Source organism: Penicillium hordei, assembly GCF_028827395.1.
Source record: "Penicillium hordei strain IBT 12815 chromosome Unknown utg000003l_segment0_segment0, whole genome shotgun sequence".
NCBI classification, from domain to species: Eukaryota; Fungi; Ascomycota; class Eurotiomycetes; order Eurotiales; family Aspergillaceae; genus Penicillium; species Penicillium hordei.
Window position 1 is genome coordinate 1968221 of NW_026623144.1, and position 12716 is coordinate 1980936.

Genomic DNA, 12716 nt, shown 5'->3' on the forward strand with positions numbered 1-12716 from the left:
TATGGTGGCTTTGCGGGGATGCCATGGGCTAGCGCCAGAGTGTATGTACCCCTCAGTGACATTGTAACGAAGCGCAGAATTGACCAACAAACTTTACCGAGCATCCGAAGTATTGCCGGCGAGTACGGCACGTATACATACATACTGGTGAAGATGCCGGGTGTTCCGTCTCCGATAAAGTCGCCGGGTGGGATACCAACTAGCCAAGTCTAGTTGCCAAGGCGGTGATCATTAAGGAAATGCCTCATGGTGCCAAGGTTGGCACCCTCGGAATAATTTATCCAATTTTTGTTAAGGTTTCTAAGGTTGTTTTTCATATTTGCCTTTATAGTAGGAGAGCAAATTGGGATGAGATTGACGAGCGTTGAGACCCAATTGGACCAATAGATGCAAAGGAGGCTGAACTAGAGAATTAAAATGCGTCATAGGTTTGCGCGCTGATTGTGCCCGTGTGCAGGGATGAAGGAATTTCCCCGGAAAGAGAAATGTGTGGGGTCCCCACGGGAACGCCAAGTCTTTCTCGGTAGAACTCCGGTTACTGAACGTTCCCAAGGTCTACGGGTTGTATTCACTACGAACCTAAAAGGGAGGGGTATTCATATGGAAAACCTACCTAGGCAGCAAAATCCTCCTCTGAGCCAACTATCCTCATCAAAAGTTACACATGGAAAAAGTCATTTTCACCACCAATGTGCTAGCTACAAGACCAACATGGGGAAGTATGTATAGCACACCTAGAAAGAAGAGATATGAAAATATTTTGAAGATTACTAAAAACAGGTGGGACAAAGCCGGAAATGTGGACAACGGGACTTGGAAGGTCGGAAATGCGGCCCAGTATTCTTGTATCTTCATCAATGAACCTTAGGTCCTTGGCCTCAGGGCCCAATCATGCTCTTCCGTAAAGTCACCGGTAGAACCCCGGCAAAATTTGCCTTCCCCCCGCCTCCATACCCCATACCCCCACCAGGTCATTTATTTCCGGGGATGGCTCGCGGCATACGAAATCGCAGGCTATAAAAAGGAGTGAATACCCCAAGATGTCACCTCCAGAGACCGTTCGAGCTCCTGTGTTCTAACGAAGTTACGAAAAATGGCCCGCGTCGCTCAGTTTGTGGTTTCAGGCCTTTTGGCTGCCACATTAGCTAATGGCCAGTCATTTGATGGAGGCAGTCGAAGTGAAGAAGCTTTCAGTTATGTCCAGCCCAAGAACACAACCATCCTAGGCCCTTACGGACACTCCCCTGCGGTCCTTCCCTCACGTATGTTGTTATTTGTTTCTTATTTACATGATTGGGCTCTTTCTGATCTATACTACAGCAAACGCTACCGGTTCAGGTGACTGGGAGGAAGCCTACGCCAAAGCCCAAGAGTTTGTCGCTAAGTTGACTATCGATGAGAAAGCCGACATGGTCACTGGCCAGCCAGGCCCGTGTGTGGGAAACATTGTTGCCATCCCACGGCTCGGGTTCCCAGGCCTCTGTTTACAGGACGGCCCCTTGTCAATTCGGGTAGCCGACTATGCCAGTGTTTTTGCTGCCGGTGTCACCGTGGCATCCACATGGGACAGAGATCTCCTCTATAAACGAGGTTACGCCATGGGACAAGAGTTCAAGGCCAAGGGTGCTCACATCGCCCTCAGCCCTGTGGCCGGCCCACTCGGCCGCTCTGCCTACGCAGGCCGAAACTGGGAAGGCTTTGCTGCTGATCCTTACTTGACCGGTGTCGCCATGGAGAAGACAATTCGCGGCCACCAGGACGCTGGCGTGCAAGCCACCGCGAAGCACTTCATCGGCAACGAGCAGGAGACTCAGCGTAACCCTACCTACAACCCCAACGGAACCGCCACGGATGTCATTCAAGAAGCAGTTTCTGCCAATATTGATGACCGAACCATGCATGAGCTATACCTTTGGCCCTTCGCCAATGCCGTCCGTGCCCAGGCTGCTAGCTTCATGTGCTCATACCAACGTCTGAATGGTTCTTATGCTTGCGAGAACTCTAAGGCACTCAACGGCCTGCTTAAAGAAGAGCTTGGTTTCCAGGGATATGTTATGTCTGACTGGGGTGGCACTCACTCTGGTGTCGCCTCGATCGAAGGTGGTCTCGACATGAACATGCCCGGTGGTCTCGGTGCCTACGGTCAAGTCCCCGCGGGTCAAATCGCCAAGGAGACCTCTTTCTTCGGCAAGAACGTGACATATGCCGTTAGCAACGGAACCGTCGATGAATATCGTGTCGATGATATGATCGTCCGCATTATGACACCCTACTACTGGCTCGGACAGGACGTGGACTACCCAGAGGTGGACCCTTCATCCGCTGACCTGAACACCTTCTCTCCCCGCTCAACCTGGGCCCGGGAGTTCAACCTCACCGGCGAGCGAAGCCGTGATGTCTGCGGAGATCACGCCAAGCTGATCCGTAAGCTCGCAGCTGAAGCTACAGTCTTGCTGAAGAACGAAAAGCAGGTCTTGCCCTTGAAGGCTCCTAAGAACATTGCTGTCTTCGGAAACGATGCCGGTGAGAACACAATGGGCCCTGTGAATCAGGCGACCTTCGAATTTGGTAACCTCGCTTCTGGTGGTGGCTCGGGTACTGGCCGGTTTACCTATCTCGTTTCCCCACTCGAGGCAATCAAGACCCGCGCCAAGAAGGACGATGCTCTTGTCCAATACTTCTTGAACAACACCCAGATCGCGACCAACAATGTCACCGATCTTTGGGTTCCCAGCACCCCTGACGCCTGTCTGGTCTTCCTGAAGACCTGGGCCGAAGAAGGCGCAGACCGCGAAAGCTTGACAGTGGACTACGACGGCAACGATGTTGTCGAGTCCGTTGCCAAGTCTTGCAACAACACAATCGTCATCACCCATTCCGCCGGCATCAACGTCCTCCCCTGGGCCAGCCACCCCAACGTCACCGCCATCGTCGCCGCCCACTACCCCGGTCAGGAAGCTGGTAACTCTATCGTCGATGTCCTCTATGGTGACATCAATCCCTCCGGCCACCTCCCCTACACAATTGCCAAGAACGCTAGCGACTACAATGCCCCTCCCACCACCGCAGTGTCTACCAACGGCACGTATGACTGGCAATCCTGGTTCGACGAAAAGCTCGAGATCGACTACCGCTATTTCGACGCTAAGAATATCTCCGTGCAGTACGAATTTGGCTTCGGTCTCTCGTACACAACCTTCAACCTCTCCAACCTCGACACCGAGCCTGTGGTTGACTCCATCTCCTCCATCCCCGAAGAGAAGCCCATTCAGCCCGGTGGTAACCCCGCCCTGTGGGAGACTATCTACAATGTGACTGTTTCAATTACCAACTCTGGTGATGTCGAGGGTGCTACCGTTCCCCAGTTGTACGTTACCTTCCCAGACAGCACCCCTGAGGGAACACCGCCCAAACAGCTGCGCGGCTTCGAGAAGGTCACTTTGGCTGCAGGAGAGTCGCGGACTGTTGGATTTGAGTTGATGCGCAGAGATTTAAGTTATTGGGATATTGTTTCTCAGAAGTGGCTCATCCCTGAGGGCGAGTTTGTTCTTCGTGTTGGATTCAGTAGTCGTGATTTGAAGGAAGTCGCTAAGATTACTCCTGTTTCCGCTTGAGGCCTGTATATAGAGAGCCTCTAATCCGTGATGAGATAGCCAGATAGTATATATGAGAGGTTTTGACTTTTTTTCTCAAGTCTTCGTACTGGTATTTCTGCAGAACTTTCTATTGGTCTTCTAATCAGTCCTTTATATTCTTGCTTTCCTCTACGTGGCCTAATATTTCTTCAATTCTCGTTCAATATCAATGGAGAAACAGGAAGATAGCATCAGTTGTTTCCGGAATTCTCAGACGTGATGCGTTCTTTAATTAGGCTTGAATGATCGTGATTGCTTTTACAATGCAAATCTTCCTTCGGTGCTAAGTTTAGTTGTTGGAGGCTATCTGACAAAACAAAGAAGCTTCACCGAGGACTGGAAGTCTCGAGCTGAGCCAACCGGGGCACAAGGGCACTTACTACGCTTTGCCAAGTTTAGGTTTGATATCTCACGAGGGCAAGCTTCGCCCCCCTCGTGGCCGTTACATTGTTTTCCTTCCTCAGTAGTTCATTATTCTTGTATATTGCTTTGAAAATCTTTTTATCAATCTTTTTTGAGCATGTTTTAGATATAAATTGGTATCGATGACGTGTGTATGAACCAGCAAATCCAACTCCCCTAGACTACTGGAGTCCAAAATAGCGAAGATAGGATGATCACTACAGTTTAATCACTTCATCTCTACTTGCGCCCTAACGCCTGGCACATATGTCTGCTACTTTGCACCATTTGAATGTGTACCACATCCGATCCAATATATCGCAAAGGATCTTCTATCGCTAATGCTCATACTTAGCAACTAAGAGCACTTCCCACCATAGCCTACCTGAGGCTTTATATAAGAGAAGATAAGAAGGCGAAGAAGACCCGTGATCTCTATCTCTCTACACAGTGCAATCGCTCTGTTTTCTCTTCTTTCCTTCTGCCCCTATCATACCATACCATAGCTATATACCAGGTTGATAACCTAAGCTTCTTTGTCGCCGATATCAAAGGAGTAATCTGCTCTTCCCACGTAATAGATCCTTTGAACTTTACGATCGAAGATAGGAGTAGGGGGATGCGAGACTGAATGACGCCAGAAGACAGCTGAAAAGACGGTTGGAATTGGCAAATGATTTTAGACCTTGCGGCTGTCATCTGTTCCATTTTCAATTCACTTGACGTAGAGATTTTTGTCTGCGCGTGCTCTGAAGTACGAAGGGACACGTATTTCAACACTTCTCAGACCAGTTATCTTCGCCTTTCTTGAGTTTAGAAACTGGTCGAAGGAATCTTTGGTATACGCACATAACCGTCATGTCTGGTTGGTATATTTCAGAGTTAGTTGTAACTAGGTAGTCTTGAGAGCTTTTCTCTTCCTCTGATAAATTACTATCTCTCCCTCTCTCTAACATCTTGTTCTGACGACTCAACAAACTCTCCCAGTAGTCGCTTTATTAGTAGTCTCCGTAAGCAGCATTGAAGTGACCCTTCTTTTTCTAGTCCAAATCTAAGTGTTGGAATCGTGAGTTGAGCCCCGCTAGCGGCATCATGTCACTCTACAGCTACGTTAATGTTCTAGGACGATACACAGCGAAAAATAAGACAAAAATACAACTGTGCTATCAACGAGACAAGGAAAAATAATGAGAGGAAGTACTCCGTTGCTGGAGAAACGGAACCACATGACAATACCCTCCAAACCCTTCGCACATTCCTTGCATCGAGATATCTAGACATTGTAGTGGGGAAATAGGCACCCCACTACGCATTTACCCTTGCCTCTTCTTCTTTTTCCATATGTTGTTATGTAAGCATTGAGATTATGAGGTTACAAGTAGCAGGTAGATACAGATTGAGAATACACACTCCTACACCTCTCTGAATCCACTTCTAGGTTGACACCCCTGGGTTCCCTTGTATGCAAAGTCGGGTGTGAAGCTGAACTACGAGTGCTGAATCGACCCGTATGTCGCAGAGCATACAGCCTTGAGCGTTCCCCTCTTCAACATCTACACTCGAAACTACATATTCAGGAAGGATACTCAATCAATTCCTCACTATGGACACCAAACTCGTGTTTTATGACATTGCCATGTGCCCCCCAGTCGAAAAGAACAATAGCGCCGTAAACCCTTGGAAGACCCGTCTAGCTCTCAACTTCAAATCTGTCCCCTACATAACCAATTGGGTCAAACTCCCCGAGGTATCTAGTGTCAGGACAAGCCTTGGTATCCCCGCATGCCGCAAATTCGCCGACGGCACAGACTTCCACACTCTTCCCATCTTAGTGGACCCCACAACATCCCGCAAACTCGGCGACTCCTTCGACATTGCCGTTTACCTGCAAAAGCACTACCCATCCGGAAACGATCTATTCCCGCCTCAGTCCCTGGATTACGCCTTCAGTCCGGATACTGCGATTCCAATTCCGTTGTCTGAGTGCGACGAGGGTGAATACCCCCAATATGCCCGCTTCAATATGAATATCGACGCTGCATTCACCACGCACGTCGCACTCATGGTCCAAGGGCTATCGTTTGATCCTGCAACTGCCAAGGAGACGAAGGCTGAGTTTGTTCGGCGGGCTGGTATGAGTTGTTGGGAGGATTTTGCTATTACAAACGAACAGCGTGAGAAGCTCATTGAGTCCTTTCGAGATATGTTTGAGGGACTGGCGAAGCTTTTTGGTGGCAATGGGCCGTTTTTACTTGGGGATCGGGCTAACTATGCGGATCTTATTGTTGGGGCTTGGTTGAGGATGGCGAGCAAGACTTTGCCTGGTGAGGAGTGGGAATTGGTTAGAGGGTGGCATGGGGGCGTTTTTGGAAGGTTGTATGATGCATTGGAGATTTATGCGGTTGTTCAATAAGGAGTTTTTGGATTTTGGTCTCGGTCATTATTTTCTAAAATTTACCTAGCAGGGCTGGCTTCCACCCACCTACCAACTAATATTCAACAAGCAAGCAAAAGCAAAAAAAAACATACAACAGTGAGGATTCGCTGGTGGTCACCCACCCAACTACTAACTCACCGGCGTGTGGCTTAAGTACGGCTGAGCGGACGGGAAGCCCTGTTTTCCACACCCTATGGTCGTATGTATCATGTTTCGTGCTGATGAGAATTATAAAGTGCAAATAATTAGGTAGTGGATATGAGAGCGTCGCGGGTTAAGAAAAGTGAGTGCGCTATAGATTGGGTGAGCATGTGGTTGAGAAGCAGGTGAAAATCTTGGCCGCATTGCTTAGCTGAAAGCTTTGACACCCACAAGTGTTCTATATCAGGCCGATCACTATATAGTTAGCCGCTTTGCCAACTATACGAGTTATGCGGGGTTAGAAACCTAGCCCCCTAAACTTCTTAACACGTTGATCATAACGTATTTCACAAGCGAGTGGCCATCACAAGCGAGCGGCCACCTCGAAAACATATAGTAGATATGATTTATTCTACATTTATATTTTAACAACCATGTTATTGTTTTATCTCCTCCTTTGTCGATAGTCATTGATAAGACTTATTAATACTTTATATCAATTTCAAAGAAAGTAGAAGGCTATATTATCGCTATTTCAAAAAATACCGAAAATTACATATAGAATCTGAGGACCTATAAAATCGACGCCGAAAATGGCCTGTTTTGGCGCCAGAAACGGCCGTAACTTTGTAATCTTATACGTAAAGGAGAGATTATTATTATAAGGTATATTATAGTAGAGGGCAATATTACAGATAGTTTTATAAAGCTATTATTATCTATAAAGTTTAGAGTATTTATTAAATTAATAAAGATAGATAGATATTAATAGTGATTTTCAAGCGGCAGTGCGCATATCCACCCCATCTTGTAATCATCGGGACTCCGAGATACTGACATAAGTCAACTGTGTCAGGGCTATTGGTAACCGGGGCAGTGGTATGCTGAGGAGTGGAGTAAGAAGTGCGGAGGATGAAGAAAAAAGGGTGGGAAAGTGGCGCTACGGAAATAGCATGTTCTGCCAATAACTAAGTCATCATGTGCCAAGTGAGACTGGGGATTTACCATAAACCAATGAAATGGTTCTCGCCTTGTATATGTGATGTGTCGAGCTGCCTTACCGTGCAGGGGCTGCCGATCCTTACTTATATAATCAAAAAACCGAAGTGAAGTCATGCAGGAGCTTTGATAATTTTAACTCGGGTCAGATCACGAAGCCATATTCGGACTTATTACTAATCTGGCTTAGCTGCAGTACAGTAGATACAGTATGTTGAGTGGTTCTAATTAGACCGTCGTTTTCCTACTTGGACCATGGTTCTACTTAATTCGGGGTATATCTCTAACGCAATAACCCACATCAATGAGGTTACATATACTAGTAAATATCGAGATAGCGCAAGACAAAGCTACTAATATACTTTGGCATTCTTCACCACACTTATGCTCTTCATGCCCTGAATTGCTTGGGCTCCTGTGTGGAATACGCCTTTTCGCAGTAGCTACCTAGCCAAGACCCTTCACCATCTATTCGGACTACCGACGGGCAAAGAGTCGCAATTGATTTAAAAATCAGTCGCCAAGATTCACAATCACACCTTCTCCGCTAGAATCTTCAACACGAAGATTAAATTCCTCAACGGCTAGATGCGCCCTAGAGCCCGCAATCCCCTGTGGTTACCTCCTATGATAGCCATCTGGGACTAGGCTTGCTATAGACAATCGCTATTTCTGCAAATCTTGCGTTGGCGAGGGGAGCGTTACAATCGTAATTGCTTGGCACCTTGGCATTTCCTTGGTCACTTAATCAAAGAAAGATCGTTGGCTAAAGCGATGAGTTACTCCGTTTAATCTACTGATTCTCCGTCGGGGCTCAGGATATCTCATCATTCTCATCCTCAGGTTATGATAATAGAGATGGAGTTGAGACCGGAATACCGGCGGCGATGAGTATCTCTCCAAACTCTCTGTATATTTAAAAAAGAACTTTTTGTCCCGAAGTTGAGGATTCTATTCAACATCTTCCTGGGTTTTAAAATTATATTATTCAGATCTATATCATTTCAAGCTACAATCATGGGTTTCCTCGAGGTCCTCGTCACGTTCCTTGCAACTCTAGCAGTCGTCGATGCCGGTACTCTTCTTACCGCCAGTAATACCGACGCGGTCATTCCTAGCTCCTACATTGTTGTCATGAACGATGACGTTAGTACCGCTGAGTTTAAAACGCATCGTGACTGGGCTGCAAATGTTCATGCTCGTCTTTCTCGCCGCAAGAATGGCGAGACTGGACCAGGAAAGCATTTCGAAATCAATGGCCTGAAAGGGTACAGCGCTAGCTTCGACGAGGATACCGTCAAGGATATTGCCAATGACCCGGCGGTATGTTCCTTCAATACCAATCTTGACTCCTCGGGAGCTTTTTGCAGTCTAACTCGTGGAAATATAGGTGAAGTACATTGAACCAGACATGATTGTGAACGCAACCGCGAACGTGGTTCAATCTAATGCTCCTTCATGGGGTCTTGGTCGCATATCTAGCAAGAAATCTGGTGCTACCGACTATGTGTATGATTCCACTGCCGGTGAGGGCGTCGTGATCTACGGCGTCGACACCGGGATTGATATCTCACATTCCGACTTCGGGGGCCGCGCTAAGTGGGGTACTAACACTGTTGATAATGATAATACCGATGGAAATGGCCATGGCACCCACACTGCATCTACTGCAGCCGGTAGCAAGTACGGTGTTGCAAAGAAGGCCTCTCTCGTTGCTGTCAAGGTCCTTGGTGCCGATGGTTCTGGCACTAATTCGGGTGTCATCTCTGGTATGGACTGGGCTGTTAAAGATGCAAAGTCTCGCGGGGTCACTGGAAAGTCTGTTATGAATATGTCTCTTGGTGGCGAATTCTCCAAGGCTATGAATGACGCCGCTGCCAATGTTGTTAAGTCCGGTATCTTCCTCTCTGTTGCTGCTGGAAATGAAGCCGAGAATGCGAGCAACAGCTCCCCTGCTTCTGCTTCGGAAGTATGCACTATCGCGGCCTCTACCAGCTCAGACGGCAGTGCTTCATTCACTAACTTCGGATCTGTTGGTAAGAGCTCCACCTCCACTTAGTTTGAAGAATTTTTCTAGTCAAAGCAGCGTACTGACGGTACTACTACAGTGGACCTCTATGCTCCCGGGCAGGGTATCACAGCTGCATACCCTGGTGGTGGCTCAAAGACCCTGTCTGGAACCTCCATGGCAGCTCCACACGTTGCTGGTGTTGCTGCATATCTGATTGCTCTCGAGGGCGTGACAGCTGATAAAGCTTGTGCACGCCTTGTCGAGCTTGCTACCTCGTCTATCTCCAGGGCTCCTTCTGGCACTACGAGCAAGCTTCTATACAATGGTATCAACGTTTAATGAGTAACCTCATAGCGTGGCGGATGATTTAACTATGGCCCCGTTGATGGCTATGTTTATATTCTTAGACGGGCTTTTGCAAAGCCAATGGAGGCTATATTCATGCGTGTTAGACGTCACGGTCTGTTGGATTATTCAGCTTCAGCTTATCTTACTCTTATTGAAGTTTGCGGAGATATTTTATAAATCTATAAAATATCGTGCTAACTAGAGGACTTCCTAGGGTAACGAGAATCTTCATGGCTCAACGATATACTAGTAAATAGTAAATTTATAGTCATATTCGAAATCAACTTGACATAATTTACAGAAAGTATGCACCTGGACATAATCCTATAGTTACACAATTTTGCTATTAAAGGAAAGACTCCCTTGTCATCCAACGTGATAGACGTGAATGCTACGGCACTTGAAGACTCGGATATTAGTAGTTTGCTCAAGAAAGCCAGCTTTGTTAAGATCATCGGTATGGTTGTGGCATTGGATATCTTGCTCTTCGCGCAGATGCTGCAGATGGAAGTCAGTATAGGAAGTCAGTACAGTTCAATGATGACATTGAAAATTTTAAACGGTGAAGTAACTTACGCAAAACTTACCGCATCCAGTAATTCACAGGTCAGCCGTTTACGTTATAAAAAGCTAGAAACATATATATCTTAATCACTAAGTTATATATATTCTTAAAATTCCGTAAAGATACTAAATATCGCCTAAAAAGTATAAGGATATAAGGAAATACCTATATAGATCACCGTTGTTAGGATATCAAGTTGTAACCTATCGTATCTACTATGTGTTTCCGAGGTGGCCGCTCGCTTGTGGTGGCCACTCGCTTGTGAAATACGTTACATTTTTTTCTTATGGAGGCTAAACTCACTATTGATGGTCACGTTTTGCTTTATGTGATTTAGAATAAACACCACACGCCCCCACACAAGAACTGAGAAGGAAACCAGGAATGTTTCCCATCCTGTTAATTTGCGTAGGAGAAAATGAGCAAAATTTTGTGGCCCTCAAAAGGCGAAGTCTATTATAGGGGGCGGGATAGAAGATCGACAATCACAGCCTGAGCATCGTACTATTGTGCATCTCAGCCTCGATGTACGTTATTAAACACAAAAGATTCACTATTCTTTCTTCTGCAAACCAACACTTGGATATCAATTATTGATTATGCCCACTCTAGAGGGATATGGCTGGATATTGGCGTGTAAAGCATACGGAATCTCAGGCATATTCCCCGGATAAAGCTCTTTCTTTGGATCTGTTTGGCCTTTTCATCTCTCCCTTTCCATCTCATGTAAGTCTCTGATGTTATTCGCGAGATTCCCAGCGAGTGTAATGTCTCATCTTTCTGCCCACCAGGTATAACTCTACCATTTTCCAGACCCTCTCAGTCTACAAGTACCAAGTGCTTGTGGCAAACAAACCCGTTTCTAGCTTCAGTATAAACAATGTGAAACTCCCTGGTCAAATCTCGCCTAATGCGACATTTTCAAGACTTCTGGAGAAGGACATAAACGGAAACCTTGAGCGCTTCAACAATAGCGAGTGTATGTCTAGATATGCAGGTGGGTTTCAGACGAATTATGCTAACCTGCTCCTTATTTCGGACGATTATAATTCAACTACCAAAGACTTCGGCAATCTCACGGATCATAATACACCTGAAACCGACCCTTACGCCTGGATATGTTCTTCATACGGTAACGCTTTTTCGGAGCGAAGATGCACAAGCCTTGTATCGGAGCTGCTTGTAGACCCAGACAATGGAGGGTACAGGAACAGCCTTCCATTGATTATTGTGGTCATCATTTCGAACATCATCAAAATTGTAATCATATGTTGGATTACCATCACCATGGAATTCCATAGTCGATTAAAGAGAGGGGATGAAGTTACATCTTTGAGGCAGGTGGAGGGATTTCTACGGCAACCAGATTTCCGTCGTAATCCAGAAAATTCAACACCTCTTCGTAGGCCGATGCAACCCCAGCGCATACTATGATCGCAGAACAAAGCCTGCCCTCCGTTTTCATGATCACGGCGCTCCTTAGACTGTCCTCTCTTGTGAAGTCTAAATAGACCTCTGCTCCTGCATCCATGAAGAGAGGTCTTCGCTGCTCTCCTCTGTCAATTGCGATAGATTGATATCTAATCTGCTTTCATATGATAATGCTAGAGATCCCGCTGCACCTGCAACGCTAGAAATACCAACCCACGCACCTGTTACGATGTTTGCCGTCTTAAGTGCGTTATAACACGTAACACCAGCATACATTACTGGCGCCAGCATCTTGCTAGAGACTCCATCGGGCAGAGGCATGATATATCTCTCTAGTACGACGATATACCTGGCCAGGGCACTGGGTACATTACGTCCAGTGAAAACCTGTTCTAGACACCGTGTCTCGTCTTTTATATCCCTGTCACATACGCGGTATCAACATGAACCACGAATCCAGCCAACACCGACCAGACGGCCTACCGTAGGTGCCTCGCTTGTGCACGAAGAGCCTACGGCGGAGATACGGCCTATCCTCGTGACCTAGAATCATTTGGCATGGAAGCATGGACCGAGATAGCCGGGGACGAGTGAAAGATCGGTCCCACAAAATCTAGTGACATCTAATTCAACGAGTACCTCTAGGGGATCGATGGTTGGGATCGCGAGTTTCTGTGTCTCCTCGGAGGACTTCGGACCTTGCTGAAGAGCAATTTGTCAGAGACAATATTCATCAACCCCCCTCAT

General features: G+C 46.7%; 4 protein-coding genes across 4 annotated transcripts; 3 read left to right on the plus strand and 1 right to left on the minus strand.

Moving 5' to 3' along the window:
- Nucleotides 1-1093: 1093 nt before the first annotated feature.
- Nucleotides 1094-3614, plus strand: N7537_005971 (beta-glucosidase; the record flags this gene model as incomplete). The annotated part of the gene is made up of 2 exons (XM_056897028.1): nt 1094-1262; nt 1321-3614. The coding sequence occupies 2 exons, from the start codon at nt 1094-1096 to the stop codon at nt 3612-3614; spliced, it is 2463 nt and encodes an 820-aa protein (XP_056752813.1).
- Nucleotides 3615-5640: 2026 nt separating this feature from the next.
- Nucleotides 5641-6450, plus strand: N7537_005972 (uncharacterized protein; the record flags this gene model as incomplete). Its single annotated transcript, XM_056897029.1, has 1 exon — nt 5641-6450. The coding sequence occupies one exon, from the start codon at nt 5641-5643 to the stop codon at nt 6448-6450; it is 810 nt and encodes a 269-aa protein (XP_056752814.1).
- A 2181-nt stretch (nt 6451-8631) lies between these two features.
- N7537_005973 (S8 family peptidase) lies at nt 8632-9964 on the plus strand (the record flags this gene model as incomplete). Its single annotated transcript, XM_056897030.1, has 3 exons — nt 8632-8937; nt 9005-9650; nt 9723-9964. The coding sequence occupies 3 exons, from the start codon at nt 8632-8634 to the stop codon at nt 9962-9964; spliced, it is 1194 nt and encodes a 397-aa protein (XP_056752815.1).
- A 2077-nt stretch (nt 9965-12041) lies between these two features.
- On the minus strand, nt 12042-12290 carry N7537_005974 (alcohol dehydrogenase; the record flags this gene model as incomplete). Its single annotated transcript, XM_056897031.1, has 1 exon — nt 12042-12290. The coding sequence occupies one exon, from the start codon at nt 12288-12290 to the stop codon at nt 12042-12044; it is 249 nt and encodes an 82-aa protein (XP_056752816.1).
- Nucleotides 12291-12716: the final 426 nt, after the last annotated feature.